The sequence below is a fragment of the Bombus vosnesenskii genome, unplaced genomic scaffold (genome assembly GCF_011952255.1).
Source record: "Bombus vosnesenskii isolate JDL3184/JDL3185 unplaced genomic scaffold, Bvos_JDL3184-5_v1.1 scf7180000016272, whole genome shotgun sequence".
NCBI lineage: Eukaryota > Metazoa > Arthropoda > Insecta > Hymenoptera > Apidae > Bombus > Bombus vosnesenskii.
The window spans coordinates 97,067-115,294 of record NW_022884341.1 but is presented as its reverse complement, the minus strand read 5'-3'; the positions used below and the strand labels follow the sequence as shown (position 1 = coordinate 115,294).

Below are 18,228 nucleotides of genomic sequence, written 5' to 3'. Positions count from 1 at the left end.
TGGTTCTCAAACCGTTGCATCGTTCGCCACCGCTTGCCGATAGGTTGCGCGACGGAATTACATTCGTTCGATCTTGGAAATCGGTTCTTCCCTAGATTATAAGCCTCATTATTAACGTGTTTTAAATTTTATTTCGTAACTGTAATGACAATTATAGTGCTTTTTAAACACATTAATCGAGTACGAAGCTGTCGTTAAACTTATAATACTTTGTTTCGACAATATCTAGTATTATAAAAATAAGAAATTTTCTACATAGAGAAGAATGTGAAATTAGTACTAGGGAAATTATACATATGCAGGGAATGCGACGTTAGTAATGTTGTTTCACTTTACGAGTAACTTCAGTGTATTATTTTAAATAGGCAAAATGAAATGAAATTTATAGAAAAAGTAATAAATATTTATTAATACATTTGAAAAAACAACTTTTATACTAATTCATAAGCTTTTATAATACCGCAACAAAGATTTATAAGTTGTATATATTCACTTCCACCATCTAGCAACCTATAATTACATTCCTGAAAACAAAAGAAATAATATATAACGCGTAGTGTTGTAAGTAATTTTATAATCTTACCCCCAGTCTATCTGCAATGAGAGTTTTCTGCTTATCTGTTAATTCATTGGAATATATAATTCTTTCACTGAGCTGCTCAATAACCTGTAAAAATTGTTTAGATGTACAAAATATATATATATCGTTTTAACTTCTTTATTTTAACTATTCTTATCATTTTAACTACGTAATCGCTTTTGCTCGCGATCGGCAAATGACACTATGCGGAGACAAGTGTCGTACCGAAGAGGTTAATAAATAATTTATGTAATAAATAAAGCTCACTTGAGATGTAGCATATGCTTCTAACATAAATTGATCAATAAATTCCTCTGCCTTGCTATAATCTTTTGTCTTGCATACATTCATTAAATCATCCAACCATTTATCAGGTACAATCTACAATTATTTTATTATGCCAATAAAACAATATTGTCTCTATTTGCTATTTAAAATAAGAACTGTACATTACCCCAATAATTTCAATGATATCATCAACAGTAATATCGATGCCTTTGCCTTTCAACCTTGTAATGGACTGCAAACACGTTATAGCGCGTCGTAAATCTCCACCCGAGGCTTCGACAATTTTTAGTAGGACAGGCTTCGTTGCCTTCAAGTCCTCCTCTTTACATATATATTCTAATCTTTCAACAATTTTATCTTCTCCCAATGGTTTAAATCTGAATTTTGTACAACGAGAAGTCAAAGGTTCTATGATTCTCGATACATAGTTACAAATTAAACAAAACCGTGTACTATGAGATTCTTTTTCCATAGTACGACGAAGTGCAGCTTGTGCAGCATTAGTCATACTATCTGCCTCGTCTAAGATAATAATTTTAAAAGGTGGACAACTTTTCCCACTAAAACAGAAATATTACTATTATACCAAATTCTCATTTAATGTATTTACAATTTTTTGTATATGATGTGCCTCAGATTGTGCCTTTATCATAAAAATTACAAGAACAATATACAGGACTATTAAAGATAAACATTAATTCTTGTCTGCTTCTGATACAGAACCAAAAATTTAAAACTTGATAATATACTTGGCAACCTGTTCAAAGCATATTGATTTTTAGTTGGCAATAAGAATTGCAAAATTCTTCTTTTGTAATTCCTGATTACAACTATATTCTTTAAATAGTCTGTATACATAGCTCTATTGTAATTCTCAGACCTTTTACTAATCATCATTGGCTTCACTGGTTATAAGATTAATATGGTGATGAACATACTCATCTCTCATACCACCTGCTGTAAGTTGTGCAAAAGATTTGATTTTATCTCTTACAACTTGGATACCTCTTTCATCAGAAGCATTTAATTCCAGTAGTCTTTCTTTGTAAAGGCTACCAAATAATTGTCTAGCCGCGGCTAATATAGTACTTGTTTTACCAGTACCAGGTGGGCCATAAAATAATAGATTTGGAAAATCTCCACCTGTTAAACATTGTCGCAATACCTCTACTACTTCTGCTTGTTCAACAACGTCTTCTACAGTTCTTGGTCGGCTATAAAAGTAACAAAATCTTAAAATTTACCAAATCGATGCAATTTAGGTTATATCAGTAAACTATTACTATTTCTCAACCCATGGCGTTGCAGAACCACTATGTTCTTCCTTCGAACGTGAAGTTGAAGTTTTTTTAGGCTCACCAGGCCCTAATTTGCCAGTTTTTAGAAATGCCTGCATAATTCTTTTATCTTGAACTTTCCCAAAGAAATAATCTTAAGAAATAAAACGGAATTCGTTCCCGCGCATTTTGTTTCTAAATACTATTGTACCAACATTACGACTAAAAGTTTCCAAAATAAGTTATTCTCATTCTAACTACATATACTTTGCTACTACAGAAATTTCAGTTGTTTTCAATGATATTTATAATTATCATTGATTTCATTAACTTTTCGCAAATACACATGATTATAAATATTTAATATATCATGCAAATTGCAAAAACATATATTTAAGAAATTTGAACGATTGTTCGACTTCGTTATCGAATGCAAATACTGTCCTAGTTCCAAATATCTGTTAGATTAGCAACTACTTACATTCGTTACAAAACGAACAAATTTACCATTTATTCATCGTACCAATGTTGTAAATAAAGGAGTGAATTGGCTGTATTAGTTAATTACGCATATGATAGACAAAAACAAGAATTTTCTTAGAACCGTTTAATCATAATTGCTATGCGAATTATGTATTCGATACTATAACTCGGTTCATTGACTTTATTTTTGTTAAATATTCGTACTGCTCATATCGAAAACAGTTTAAAAAATTAGAATCAATAATTGTAATATTCAATCCGTGATCATCGAATACGCGTAAAAGTTCAATTATCGCGTAAAATGGAGTATCAAAATCGATTGTGTATGAAAAAATACTTAATTTACACAATGGATTTGATGCGGTTTAGTATACATTAAATGAATAGTGGCCAACAGTATATTTCTTATGTGAACGAAATTTTTGTTTAAACATGTGATATTTTTTCTTGACGTTCTTTCAAGCTGTATATATAAATGATGATGTTCTGGATTGTTTCTCTGATAGCAATTATTTTGCATTTCAGTTCTGCACAAACTAGTATGTATTTCATACAGCAGAAACATGTAACTCTATAAGAACTCTGTAAGAAATATTTCTAATTTAAATTTCTTGTTTTTGTAGAACCTGAATCACAAGGTTATTGTGCACCATACAATGGTAAGATTTGTAAGAAATATTTAACTGGAATTGGAAAAGTATGGTTCAATGATTCCAATGATAATCCTGGAGGATGGTTGAATGAACGTATCACAACTAATTTATGGGAGGAATTGATACAACGACTTGTTGAACCATGTCGTTCAGCTGCAGAGGTAATTAATTAATGATGTATTAAATTAATAAAGATATAAAGGTATAAAGAGGTATGAAAGGAATATTTAATCATTTTAGAAAATGCTATGTATGTATGCTTTTCCACAATGTCACAACTCAGTTGGTCTACCATTATGTTATGAAGATTGCATGGCAGTACGTCATCAATTCTGTTTCAATGACTGGGCAATGATAGAGGATAACAAACAGAGAGATATTTATATCAGATCAAGAGGACATTTCACATTACCAGATTGTGAATCACTGCCAAAAGTAGTTAAAGGAAAGACAACCTGTTCTCATATTCATCTGACTGATATGAATGAAGAACTTGTTACATGTAAAGCAAACTTAAAGTGTTTTCAGAAGCTATTAAATATCTGTATCTTTAACGTTTTAATCATATTTTATTTCAGATGATTGTGTTGAGGGCAATGGTAGGTTTTACATGGGCAAAGTAAATAAAACAAGATTAGGTCTGGATTGCCAGTCATGGAATGCGCAAGTGCCACATAGTCATGATAGACCACCAGATGTCTTCCCCCAAATTCGTTATGGAGAAAATTATTGCAGAAATGCAGGTGGAGAAGAACCAATGCCATGGTGTTTTACTATGGATCCTCATATAAGATGGCAACATTGTGATATTCCTATGTGTGGTATGCATTTAATATTTTATACAATGTAATAAGATATAAGTAATTGAATGCATCTTTTTTCAATAGTTAACTCTTTGACAGTCAATGCCATATATACACAACATTGTACTTTGACAAATTATTCACTAACTAAATATACAGAAATATATTTGTTCTTATGTTAGTGCATTATATCTTGTTTACAAAGATATTAAAAAACATGAGTTTCTACTGTTTACTATTAAAAGTTTCTACTAATAATAATTAATAAAAAGAATTTTTCCTACAGCCCAAAAAACATTTGATCCTAAAAAGGTTAATGCAGATAATGTAACAAGTAAAGTTTTGGAAATTGATCCTAAAGACCTAGTAATGGTCACATTATTTACTCCAAAGTTTATATTGATATTATCTTCATTAGTATTTGTAATTATAGCTGGAAGTTTATTATCCATTATTTTAAGTCATAGACTTCATAAAAGACATCAAGGATATAACCCTACAGATAATCAGGTATATTAAAAATGATTAACTTCTATTGACTGTATTACTAAATATAATCTGAAAATGTAATGCCCAGAAAAATATTGCTGAGTCTGGTATTCAAAATCATTACAATATCTATAACGAAAACAATAATGATGTATATGTATATTTTATGTTACATTTATATATAATTTCCAGTATGTCGGTATTGATTTAGATAAATTACCGAGCAACGATGCATACCACAAAACGACTGCACAACTTAATCCGAAATTGGAGAAACTCGAATTTCCAAGAAATAATATCATTTATGTTCGAGATTTAGGACAAGGCGCTTTTGGTAGAGTATTCCAAGCAAAAGCACCTGGTCTTGTTCCCGGTGAAGAATTCACCAATGTTGCTGTAAAGATGTTAAAAGAAGAAGCGTCGGATGATCTTCTCAAGGATTTTGAACGAGAAGCATGTCTTCTCGCCGAATTTGATCACCCAAATATCGTCAAATTATTAGGTGTATGCGCATTAGGTCGACCAATGTGTCTCCTTTTCGAGTACATGGGTCGTGGTGATTTGAATGAATTTCTACGATCTTGCTCGCCGGGAAATTATATCATCCGAAGCCTAGAAAAGGACGAACATTTTACAGATTCTCGTCTATCACACATGGATTTGATTAATATTGCGCTTCAAGTAGCATCCGGAATGGTGTACTTGTCGGATCGAAAATTCGTTCATCGAGATCTTGCAACACGAAATTGTTTGATTAATGACCAAATGATCGTAAAGATAGCAGATTTCGGCTTATCGCAAAAAATCTATTTACAAGATTATTACAAAGGTGATGAACAAGATGCTATTCCAGTTAGATGGATGCCTTTAGAAAGTATATTGTACAATAAATATACTGTCGAGTCTGATGTGTGGGCGTTCGCGGTGTGCTTATGGGAAATATTTAGTTTTGCGCTTCAGCCTTATTACGGAATGACGCACGAAGAAGTTGTAAAATACATTAAAGAGGGCAACGTACTTCAATGTCCTGAAAATACTCCACCTGCGGTATACGATCTAATGAAGCTCTGTTGGAACAGGAGACCATCGGATAGACCTACTTTCAGAACAATTTATAACACCCTTGATACTATAAAATACAATCTGGAAGCAGAAAATAAGTCGGACAGTGTACCATTGCGTATTCATGTTTGAGCCTGATAATAATTTGTCTCTGAAGAGGGAATTCAATAATTCATATAATTATGAAGTAAGTGATATTTATGGAAAGGTAAAAGTAAGTAAGTGGTAAATTATACTACATGTTACACACAACTGCCTTTGTTACGTTTGTTATGTAGCCTTATTAAATTAATTGATCAAAATATTTATGAAAAATGTGTTAATAGTAACACGTATTGGCTACTATTATGTTTACAAGAATGAATGCACAAATGCATTAAGTTAAATCGGAAAAATATTTTTAATTGATTTATACCTAATTCTTGTAAATATACATATACACTACTAAATCAATTGTTCTCTACAAAATGAAAAATTTCAAATTTTGCTCGATCATATTTACAATTACTAAATTTAAATACTATTTAAAATAATTGTCATAATACTTTTTTAGATTATAAAGCTGCTAACAATTTATTTATTACTAATTTATTTAAATTTATATCGAAACTAAAGAACTGAAGACTGGTATGTATGAAGAACACATATATATAATCAAGATACTGTATGAGTGTTTCAAAATAATTTTCCACACATACAAATTTCAATCTTCAATTTGCGTTCTGCCTATTGTGATTTCACGCATTCCGTCAACGAATTTTACAATAATATAACATGTTTCTAACTGCCATTAAAAAATGAAATATACATAACAGTCCAATCTAATGCTAAGAATAAAACACAACAATACAAAGATTTCAGTGGTAGTACTACCATTATAGAATATTTATTATATAAGTAATCAGAATCCGAAACTCAATGTGTTTTTTCGAAATAAATAATTGATTAATTTGTGTGTTGCTATTAATATTAACTTGTTTCTATTTACAAAAAGTTAGAAATATGCTTATAAAAAGATACGGTATTGCTGTTAACTCTTCTTAAAAGATTTCATAAAATTTTCTTATACAAATATAAGAATGATGCTTAAAATGTTTGTTTAATGTTCTACCAAAAAAACTTAGTTTTAAGTGATAAAGGTTCAATAATTATATTGTAAGAATAGTGGATTTTTTGCATTATATTTCATTTTGACATAATTATGAACATACAAATTTATATAATTATTTGTATAAATTTTTAATGCTTGTTATTTCTATGATTAAAAGTGTAGAGATTGATGATACATTTTTTAACTAACATAATTTTTATACTATCTGTGAATATAAAGACACTTTTATCTTTTCCTCTACTTCTTCTTGGTACATTTTTATGAGGAATTGAAGACGAATGTACTAGTTGACCTGATGATTATGGCTATATGCATACATATTTATATGTGTAATTATATGTACTAGATATATTTGCAATGCTTTTTTTTTACTTCTTCAGATCAGAAATATCTTTAGAGACATACATTATGTTATAGAAAACAGACGAACTTTCCTATATATAAATATATATAAAGCAAATAGAAAAATAATAATGTTTTGCTAAAGCCTAAGACAGATAATACTGAATTTATATAACTATGTGAACAATTTGGCTATAAAAAAATGGGTTTATATTTAGCAACGTTATATGTAAACTGTCCTTAATTGTTAGATGTTAGATCGTTGCTGTACCAAAAAACATAGCCTATTTAATGTACGAAAAATAATATCATTAAAAGCTATTATGACAAATGTTATAGTAAGAAGATAAAAAACATTAAGTGAGTGTATACTGTGCAACTGTTATACATAAGATTTGAAAGTAAATCATTACTATGGTGTAAACGGTATTTAAATGAATGTTTTACTCATAACACGATTATTTCAATATATTATTAAATGCAAAAAGTTGTCATAAATGAAGTAAAACTTAGATCGAACTCTTTTAACAATTGCGCTTTACTTTTATTTCAACTTTTTGTGATATAATTTAATTTTTTTCAATGAATATTAGAGCTGTCTAGTGCTATTGTTCATCAATGTATTTGCATTCCAATAGATGTGTCACTTATCAGTATTTTCACAAGGATCTGTATGTATATGTTGCAAAGAGCATATTCATTTATGAATGTTCTATCCTATGCTTAAGTACATAGATATGTAAACTAATGAATGTCATTGTCCAGTTGATTTCTCAAGGCAATTAATTAACTCATTTGGTTGAGCATTAACAAATATGATATACTATATGCAGAAAGTGTGAATGCAATGTTCAAATGCTCTTCCACAAATCTTTTTATATATGACTTTTATATTGTGAAGAAAAGACAAAAGAACTTTTACCAAGTCTGTGCTCTTACATCTGTGTATTTGTATTCTGTATAAGTAGAGTTGTACGTGATATAATATTGCGATAATACGTACACAATACGTATTGTCTACGACCAAGAAACTTCTGGTATTATATACTTCGTTGAGTTCAGATGTGTTATTGACAATGGTAGACTCTATTCTGAATTTTATGTACAACAAACTAATCTAATCTGTAAAAACATAGAGATTCCTCGATACTCTATTTTAAACTTTTAATGAAATTCATACATGTGCAAAAAATAATCCAAAGTTGCATCTTATTTTATTGTAAAGAATCATGTTTAACTAAAGAGCTAGTAAAGATTGTGTGCTTTATACTGTGAATATCGAGGAATTATCAATGAAATACTACGAACATGTTGAAGAAGAACTGCTATGAAACTTTTACTGATGTACAACTTTTACAAGGAATAAACAACCAATTTCATATATTCCATAGCCTTTTTTTTTCTTTATTTCCATGAAGAATGCAACATCGGGATGACAAATTATAAAACCAAGTACATTGCTCCATAAATATATTTCCGCATATTTTTCTCAATAAATTAATGTCAAATCATTATTATGTATATAAAAAGCAGATATTTATATTGTATTATACAGTTAACATTCTTAAAGCTACCTTACACATGAAATATCTTATGTAGGCGATATAATAGTCATGTATATCTGCATTGCAGATATGTATATCTAGTATACTATTATTTGAAAATAATCCATATGTTCTAATAAGATGTTTCGAAATCTATACGTTTTTCTCATGGAATAATGTTCATAAAATTAGGAATAATAATTTGTTGCTTTATAGAAGAACAAAATATCTGATATTCCTTTTTTCAACTAGCTATTCAATAAAAAGAAATAACTTTTCTTATGATTAACTAAACATGTACACTATACAAATCAATTATAAAAATCCATAAAATACAAACATATTGATAATATATTGTAACATCAAAGTACATTGTTATTAGATTTAGTTACTGTTTCAGTGATACGTTACCATAAAATTATATATCTATCAACTGCAATTGTGTAAAGTGATACTAAAATTAAAAACTAGAGAAGTAAGTATTATGGAATACTAAAAACAACTTTGGTTTATTCTTTGGTTTTTGACAAATATTAATTCTTCATACGAAGTAACATGACTTCTTCTACCCTTCTGATACAATTTAGTATTAAGGTCTTAAGTTTAATTATAGTAAAAACCACATTTTTTAATTTTATAAACCTGGTTTCAATTTATGCAAGATTACTTTTTAACTGGTGTAAATAAAAATTCTAGCATTTTAAATTTATTAATCTATCGAGAACGCGTAATGTTAAAAAATGTAGTTCAAAATAATTAGATAATGTATATATTTCAGTCCATATTATGTCGGGCAGCATTACATTATTACCTGTACTGCACTTTATATATCATAAGATCATCATTGACATTTTCATGTGCAACATATGATCATTTTTACTGCTTATACTACAATGTTTTATATTTTCAAAATAAACTAATTAAGAACACAAATTTGAAAAATTTAAATTTAAAATACTGACACTTTAAGTCATTACAGCTACATTATTGCATGATAAAACTTATTTAATAATAAATACTCGAAAATAACAAAGGAATGTTCTTGACAAAATAAAACTAGAAAATTATAAAAAGTGATATACCATTATAACGTCGATATAAAGTTAAAACATACTGTTTGTTATCTATCTAATTGCAGTATTTAGTATCTCGTCTTTGATTTGCTAAAATAAGTACCTCCATACTCTTGTAAATATGATCATTGACATTCTTCGCAATCAAAATGCGTCTTTTATATTTTGAAATTGTCTTACCGCTAGATCAACTGGTAGGTCAAATTTATAATTTGTAAGACGATCAAGAGTGTGAAATGCATCTTGAAAACCTGTTTGTAACAATATGTGAGTATTGTAACAAGATATATTGCAATTAAAATCTATGCTGTTAAAATCAATATTGCTTCTATATGAATATTTTAATTACCTGTTTTTACAACATAACTCCACGAGGTATAATGATTTTCAAGAAGATATTGACATTGCAAAATAAGTTTTAACCAAACGACAAGTTTGTTAGCACTATAATAAGAGAAACACAAATCTTAAATGCTTGTTTGTCGCAAGATGATTTGTAGCAACATTTACTCACTTAAGGGATGCACATACAAATGCCTTAAAATGAGAATCGTAACTCCTTTTGTATGGATTATGTGATGCAATGATATTCCCAATTGTTGTTAATAAACTCTGCAAATTTTTTAATATTCTTAAAGGAACAAATTCGATTAAAAATGAGAGAAAATATTAGCAAATGTAAAATAGCTACCTGTTTAGAAGAAACAACTCTTCCACCTGCTAAATCAAGATTAAAACTTTGGGATAATTTTTGTGCCGGACTGGAATTGTAACGATGGCCGTTTTTAATTTCATAATACTTCAATACTAATTCCCATGCATGCATTAAATTAGAAGCAGAAGAGTTTCTTTGGGGAAAACATCCCACAAATGGTACTACACTGTTAGAACGTGCATCAGACATTAAACCGTGTTGTATTAAATCACGTATGGAAGTTGCTAGATGCTTCCTTACAGCGGATGTTACTCTGGCATTGCAATGTGACATAGAATCTGAATCCGAGGCGTAATCGTTTTCATTAGCGATATCGTCATCTTCCGGGTGACGTTCAGTTTCGGCAATGGTCTCTATAACATGTTCAACTGCAAAATCTAATCTTGTTCTTAAATCGCGCCAATTATGTACAGAACTTTTCTTAAAATTTCTTCGAACTCTTTCACTACCACATCCTAATTGAGACACTATAAACATATGCAACAGGGCTACAACTTTCTTAACAGTATTCAGAGTCTTTGTTCTACTTTCCTCCTCTGTTTTTCTGTTAAACGATTTTTTAGCATATGAAGTAGAACCAGCAGAACCACTGGTATGTACTGGACATGCACAGGTGCAAGCTAAAGTTTCTGTATTGACTTCTCCTTGAAGATAATTTATAAAACGCTCTAAATCCGCAATTTGTGTTTTTAATTGAGATACTAATTGCTCCTTCATTTTCAAAGGGCTGACAATCTGTAAATTATTTTTTAACCTATTTAATTTTAACTCATCTATCATTATTTCCTTAGTAATTTATCTTATATGAAATAATTTACCTGACTTATAGCATAATCTACTTGCCATCTTAAGTCATCAACTGGTAATTTACAAAGATCATCAACATTGAAATTTAACTTTTCTTTTAGATGGTCTGAAAAAATAATGAGATCAACCTAAATTTCAATCAAATAGATGTTTATCTTAATAGTAATCTTTGAAACTTACTGATTATAATACTCTGCCTCTCTAATATCATACTTTGTGGTAAATCTGCATTACCAGTTTCATAAGCATATTTTTCTAAGTCTTCTAACTGAGATTTTAGTTGACATATTAATTCTTTTTGTTTTGTTCTTTGTAATGCCATTTTAGATTCAACATCAACATCATTTATTACACCAGATATCTGTTAAATATTATATACTAAAGTAGCTTACTATCTTTTCTTTTTGTAATTATCATATTATACATATATCAATATTCAGGAATTAAATAAGGATTAAAACATATGGCACGAGATTAATAAATTTATGTACTCTATGAATAGCTTACATATAATGATATTTATTTTCTAATAAATAATATTTAAGATTAATAATGAAAGCGTATCACAGATTTATAAGCATGTTTATTTACAAACAAAGTGAATACAAACACAGATAAAATACATAAAAAATATAAAAATAGAGGAAGGAAATAAATACAAGAAAAAATAAAAAAGATAATACAAATTAAAAGAATAAATAAATTGCAGGTACATTAGATTTTTATGTAGCTTACGCTTTGCTTGCAGGACATTGGAGAAGTTGGTGTGATTGATCTACTATCAAGTGATAAGTTATTTGGAACATCTGGTATTCCTCTAAAAGCAAACTCTTCTAACTCTTTGAGCAACGTTTCTTTTTCATTTGCAGGTGCATCCACAATTTGTCTTAAACGAAATTGAACCTGTGGTAGTCACAGATAGATAGATATTAAAGATATTAACAAATTCATGAATTGTATGAACTGTATTTTTAAACCCATTTAATACCTGAGCAAAGTGGGTAGTCAATGCTATAAGAGATGAATTTAACATCTCCTGTTCTTCCTCAAGCACTTTTAGCCTCTCCATATCGTATGATAAGCTATTAGAATATATTAAAAAATGTTTATAAAATGAAATATTTTGCTACTTAGAAAGCACTACTATCAACAGCACTTCTGTTGTATCCGTCAAAGATTAAGTACTCACTTCTCCATGTTATCAACATATTTATATTCATCGGCAAAGTCATTATCACCATCATTTGCTCCAACAGGCGCCCATCTCTCGCCTGATGGCCTATCACTTTCATCTGAATTTTCGATATCTTCATTCTCGCTACCCTTATATTCGCTAGAACTCATTTTCTTCTTGTTTACGATCCCGATTTCTTTCGAAAATCCTACCTTGCATTCGTAAATTTCTTTATGCCGATTATAGCTAATACGAATGAACGTGTTGTTATGTGATGACTTTTTTTCTTTATTTGTACATATTAAAAATTTGATTTTTCTTGTAACACATCAGAACGTATTGCATCTTCATCACGTTTAATCCATTAATTAACTTCTGCGCACGTGTACGAGTAGAAACGTCACTTGTCGCTGTCGATTTTGCGCCTGCTAAGGTGCATCCTCATGTTTAGTACTCGTTCATTTTACGAGAAATACATCGCGTTACAATTAATTCGTGTCATACTGCGAATAATATTTAATAATGATTTGTCGCATCGAGTATGCGGTTTTCATCAAGCAACACGTTTATACCAATATATTTTTATACAATCTTCATTTCCTATGTTAGTCATGTAAAAATCTACTAACTATGGTGCAGCAATATAGTAGATTAAATGTCGGGACATTATGAACTGTTATGAACATACCATTAGTTTCATCGAAGGTTTTTCAATAAATGATAAACTGGTATGCGTAAGCTTATTTGACTCTTACAAATGTGTCAAATTATTGTACCTTCGAGAGGACGGTCTTTGTTGATTTATTGCATCGTGATTTGTTACTATTCTATTGACTTTATAAAAGAATAGAATATGTAGCAAATAAACAGTGAGATATATTCATGAAAGAAATCCTTAAAGAGAAGTATCGAATAACCTACATCTCTTGACATCTAACTAGTGTTGATCAGCGTATCGTTACGTTTTGTGAATTATTCTCATCAGCTTGAGAAGAGAATTTACAGACAAGTGCATCGCGTATCGTAGTATCCGCGATGATGCGGCAAGAAATAACTTTGACGAAGCCGGCACGTAAAAAACCGAACATTGATGCATCGATAGCTGAATGATTTTCAAAAATACTATAGAACAAGAATCTTTAGCGAGTCCTTGTTTTGTTCTCGGATCTATCCTTTACCATAAATACATCGATGATCTTTTAAAGAATCGTACTTGAAGTGTTATAGGTAATAGAAAATAGGAATCTTTTGATATTTTATGAATCTCCTTGATTATTATTAAAAAATATTACATACTTTTAATAAAAATTGCATATTTCAAGAAAACATTTGTTTATAGGCATACATGAAATGGGTAGTGCTTGGTGGCAGTGTGCTGCATGTTTGAGAACACAAGAAGAAGATATCTGCGAGTTGCATTTGAATAATTGTAATCTTTATGATGTACCACCTGACGTGTTCATTTATGAAAGAACATTAGAGAAATTGTATCTTGATGCCAATAGGGTAAATATAAGTATCAATTGATTTCTCACGCTGATCTAAGCTCTTTAGATTTAAGGATATTCTTCTATATTTTGTTACAGATAAAGGATCTTCCAAGGCCACTGTTTCAGTGCCATGAGTTACGAGTACTTTCTCTCAGTGATAATGAAGTCACAACATTACCACCCGCCATAGCATCATTAATTAACTTGGAATATTTAGACCTCAGTAAAAATAGTATGTGTATAAGAGTACTATGTATTCTTGGATTTTGCTTATGTTCAATGTATTTATAATTATTATATTTATTTTTTTTAGGTATTAAAGAGCTACCAGATAGTATAAAAGAGTGTAAAAATCTTCGTTCTATAGATATCAGTGTTAATCCATTTGAACGTTTCCCTGATGCTATTACACATATTGTTGGATTAAGAGAATTGTATATAAATGATGCATATATAGAATATTTACCAGCAAATTTTGGAAGACTTTCAGCTTTGAAAACATTAGAACTTAGGGAAAATAACTTGATGACATTACCAAAGAGTATGAGCCGTTTAATAAATTTGCAAAGACTTGATATTGGTAATAATGATTTCACTGAATTGGTATGTTTATATTTGCCATGATTACTATTTATTAGCCAACATATATTAATGTTAATTTTATTCTTTTAGCCTGAAGTTGTTGGGGATCTTATCAATCTCACTGAATTGTGGATAGATGGTAATGATATTAGACGTGTACCACTCAACATTAATCAGCTTTACCGTTTAAATCATTTTGACTGTACAATGAATGCAATTCATATTATACCATCAGAAGTAGAAGGATGGAGAGATATTTCGATTATGCATCTTTCATCAAATGAAATTTATCAGTTACCAGATTCCCTTTGTTATCTACGTACAATTGTGACTCTCAAAGTTGATGACAATCAATTGAATGCACTGCCAAATGACATTGGACAAATGTCAAGCTTAGAGGAGCTTATAGTTACTAAGAACTTCCTTGAATATTTGCCATCATCAATAGGACTTTTGCGAAAATTACATTGTTTAAATGTAGACAATAATTACTTGAGGTGCCTTCCACCAGAGATTGGAAGTTGCACAGCATTATCGTTGCTATCATTGAGGTCGAACAATCTAACTCGAGTTCCACCTGAATTGGGACATCTATCCTCTTTAAAAGTACTCAATCTTGTAAACAATTGCATCAAATTTTTGCCTGTTTCTATGTTGAATTTGAGTAATTTGAAAGCATTATGGCTGAGCGACAATCAAAGTCAACCATTAGTGCCATTGCAGCAGGAATTCAATTGTGAAGAGGACATGATGGTGTTAAGTTGCTTTATGCTTCCACAAAAACCGCGGCAAGAACTTGAACGTAAGTATTTATATTTGTTTAATAATATATGCACATCTAATAAAATTTCGACCATTGTATAGTAGTACATAATTGTAATTTTTAAAATAATATCTATACAATGTGGTACATTATTGCTGCTAGTGGATAATGAGGAAGAAGATGAAGAATGAAATGGTAAAGTACTTGCGAATAAATCCACTAGTATATGTTAATATTGTTTTCATTTAAACATATTTTGTAAGTTTTAGCATAATTAAATGTATAATTATAATTCTGTGTCTTTTGCATACAGAAGTAACACCAGCTGTAGGATTAATTTCAAGTTCGATTGTTGGTACTGGAAAAAGAATATGTTTTGCTGCTGAGGTAGAATCTGAAATCCCTAGACAACTTCATCGAGCACCGACTCCCTACCCTAAAGAGCTGCGCAACCTTGCTAGGCATGCCCGAAATTTGCATCATCAATCAGCGCATGATCAAAGAGTAAGTAAGATTAGAGACACGCTTATCCTTTGCTCTATTTCCATTCATCATTCTTTTTATTAATTTGACAATAAAAATTTTAAATCAATATGATATAGAAGTAGCACTGAAGAAAGTAGAATCTTCAAATACTATCAATGTTTTTATTATATCTTTTTGTATGCATTTTTGCATAATCAATATCTGAATTACAAGAAAATTGGCAATTGAAACTTGCAGATGCATTTAGAACAGGAGACTATGATCAAAGAAGCTATTATTGCTACAACTACTCTGGACCTTACCTCAAAATCTGGGACCTGTCTTTCACAAAGTTTATTTAATAAGGTATTCATTAGAGAATTATGAAAGAAAGACAATTTATATGACTCCAGAGTATTTATTAGTGATATTCATAATATAAAAAATTAAAATATATAATAAAAAACAAGTGAAATTGTGAAATCAAATGACAAAAAATATAATTTCAATTTGAACAAGAGTTAAACTGGTATAAAGTGGGATTGGATAAGGACAATATTAAGTCTTCCGTGGGTAAAAAATTAAATCAACTAATTAAAGATTTTTTCTGTAGGATTCACACTCATCGTTATCACCAATTGAACATTATACATCAAAGGCATGCAAGAATAATAGTTCTATGGATATTGGAACAGAGCAATCTGTTTCAGAAGAATCTTCCGATGAAGCAAACAAGACCGTACTTGCAAAAGAAAAAAGTCCGGATATCCGAGAAGCAAAATATATTCGTAATCCCACGTCTGAGTATCTTTCCAAAACTCCAACAGTAGCAGATTATGTAAATTCTACTTGGAAACCGGATGAGTACTCGAAGGCAAACACAGCAAAAATTGTTGAATCAGACAAATTTATTGAACCCTATAAGACTATGCCTATTGCCGCGAACAACAAAAATACCGATCATGTTCAAGTGTCGAAAGTAAATGAAGTTCCACCCGTCCCGCCACCGTACCATATTGCAGCCGCATTTTCAAAAAAGGCGGCACTTTTTCAGCAATTGAATCAATGTAAGTCATTTCTTGTAATCATTTCTAAAATAATAATACACACACACACAAAATACGAATTTTATATTCTGTTACATTATAGCAGTTCCATTAGACTCGTCAACGATGGCTCCTCCACCAATTGATATGAACATATCAAATTCGAAAATATCGCAGGGAATGGAAATACAAAATTATGATGGAGAACCATTTAAAGTTGAAGAGCATTTATACAATGACAAATTTGTGTTGAATAATACAGATATGACAAACACCTCAAGTAAAGATGGAAATATAAACTCTTTTAGTGGCACCGATCAACACACGTTAACGGATTCGATCGATCCAGCAGCACAGTCATTAGAAGGAGATCGATCGTTAAAACCAAGTAGAATTCCTATTTTAAAGACGAAACATTTGGAAAGTATGAATTCTATTTCAAATAGCGATCTATCGAACAAATGTACAAATTCTTCTGTTGAAGACTATGAAGCTTCAAAGATATTGAACGCATCGTGTATACCAACATCTCCTATAACTGGGAAAAAATATCGAAGTCCGCTATCTATGCAATCTAAAGTTTCGGATCGACCAAAAAAGATAATAAACGGATCTGTTTCAAATAATAATACTTCCTGTGATAATTTATCCATAAATGCAATAAACTCGAGTCCAGTTACAAATTCAAATATGGAAGGAATTTCAAAAACTTCATCTATCGAAACGACGAATACGAACAGTTCGATCAACATAAAAAATGAAACTAGCTCTGGTCGAAGTACTCCAATTCTAGCGAATAATAAATCTTTAAACGAGGTGACCAATTCTAACATTGATAATTATAAAGTTGCTGGACTGAATGAGTCATTACATTCAGAAAGAAAACCAAGATTTAAATGGATGTTTGGGCCGCACAAAAATGCTAACGTAGTATGTTTCATTTTTTTCCTTTTTTTTTTTTTTTTTTTGAACATAATGTCTTTATGTATATTTTACAATTCATAATTATTGCCTTTACAGTTGCCTGTTCAAGTGAAAAAAAATCCAGGTCTTGGTTTCAGCATTGCTGGTGGAGTGGCAGGCGCAGAAACCGTAAATATTCAAAATTTAAAACATACGCGATAAGATTTTCTATCTTTTAATCATCAGTTTTACTTATCCTAGGGAATAATTGTGACTAAAGTGAATCCAGATGGTCCAGCACAAGGTACCCTTCGACCAGGAGATAAGATCTTAGAAGTCGATGGTATAGATTTCACTAAATCTGATCATAACAATGCTGTCGCTGTCCTTCGAGCAACCGGAGCAGTAGTATCTATGATGATTAGTCGTCATCAATGACATCCAGTTAGAAAACGCAATGATATCTTCTTTTTATTTTCTGTAACTAGTGATCAGTTTATACACATCAAACTGAATACACTTCACGTAAGTTTTTTTAGTGTATATATTTCTTTAACTAATATTAGTATATACCAATA

The 18,228-nt window shown here is 30.3% G+C and overlaps 4 protein-coding genes across 7 annotated transcripts; 2 read left to right on the top strand and 2 right to left on the bottom strand.

Annotated features, from left to right (window-relative positions):
- Positions 1–385: 385 nt before the first annotated feature.
- On the bottom strand, positions 386–2,353 carry LOC117242248 (replication factor C subunit 4). Its single transcript, XM_033508768.1, has 6 exons — positions 2,152–2,353; positions 1,807–2,082; positions 1,035–1,428; positions 848–961; positions 584–667; positions 386–524 (listed from the first exon to the last, which is right to left on the bottom strand). Exons 1-6 carry the CDS (start codon positions 2,262–2,264, stop codon positions 432–434), a joined length of 1,074 nt encoding a protein of 357 aa, XP_033364659.1. The 5' UTR covers positions 2,265–2,353; the 3' UTR covers positions 386–431.
- A 750-nt stretch (positions 2,354–3,103) lies between these two features.
- LOC117242245 (tyrosine-protein kinase transmembrane receptor Ror2) lies at positions 3,104–8,474 on the top strand. The gene is made up of 6 exons (XM_033508765.1): positions 3,104–3,167; positions 3,252–3,442; positions 3,522–3,783; positions 3,860–4,102; positions 4,371–4,594; positions 4,766–8,474. The coding sequence occupies exons 1-6, from the start codon at positions 3,104–3,106 to the stop codon at positions 5,765–5,767; spliced, it is 1,986 nt and encodes a 661-aa protein (XP_033364656.1). The 3' UTR covers positions 5,768–8,474.
- Positions 8,475–8,541: 67 nt separating this feature from the next.
- LOC117242246 (RUN domain-containing protein 1) lies at positions 8,542–12,968 on the bottom strand. Its single transcript, XM_033508766.1, has 9 exons — positions 12,417–12,968; positions 12,216–12,309; positions 11,963–12,130; positions 11,408–11,588; positions 11,239–11,333; positions 10,397–11,155; positions 10,220–10,317; positions 10,055–10,149; positions 8,542–9,956 (listed from the first exon to the last, which is right to left on the bottom strand). Exons 1-9 carry the CDS (start codon positions 12,569–12,571, stop codon positions 9,850–9,852), a joined length of 1,752 nt encoding a protein of 583 aa, XP_033364657.1. The 5' UTR covers positions 12,572–12,968; the 3' UTR covers positions 8,542–9,849.
- An 89-nt stretch (positions 12,969–13,057) lies between these two features.
- Positions 13,058–18,184, top strand: LOC117242241 (protein lap1-like). 4 transcript variants are annotated; one of them, XM_033508745.1, is made up of 11 exons: positions 13,060–13,628; positions 13,741–13,907; positions 13,988–14,123; positions 14,205–14,494; positions 14,564–15,275; positions 15,550–15,740; positions 15,960–16,067; positions 16,315–16,768; positions 16,854–17,677; positions 17,768–17,839; positions 17,912–18,184. In XM_033508745.1, exons 2-11 carry the CDS (start codon positions 13,752–13,754, stop codon positions 18,086–18,088), a joined length of 3,120 nt encoding a protein of 1,039 aa, XP_033364636.1. In that variant the 5' UTR covers positions 13,060–13,628; positions 13,741–13,751; the 3' UTR covers positions 18,089–18,184. The 4 variants fall into 4 exon arrangements, with proteins under 4 accessions (XP_033364637.1, XP_033364636.1, XP_033364638.1 ...); XM_033508747.1 differs by having other exon boundaries at positions 16,851–17,677; positions 17,897–18,038; XM_033508744.1 differs by having other exon boundaries at positions 13,061–13,628; positions 16,851–17,677.
- Positions 18,185–18,228: the final 44 nt, after the last annotated feature.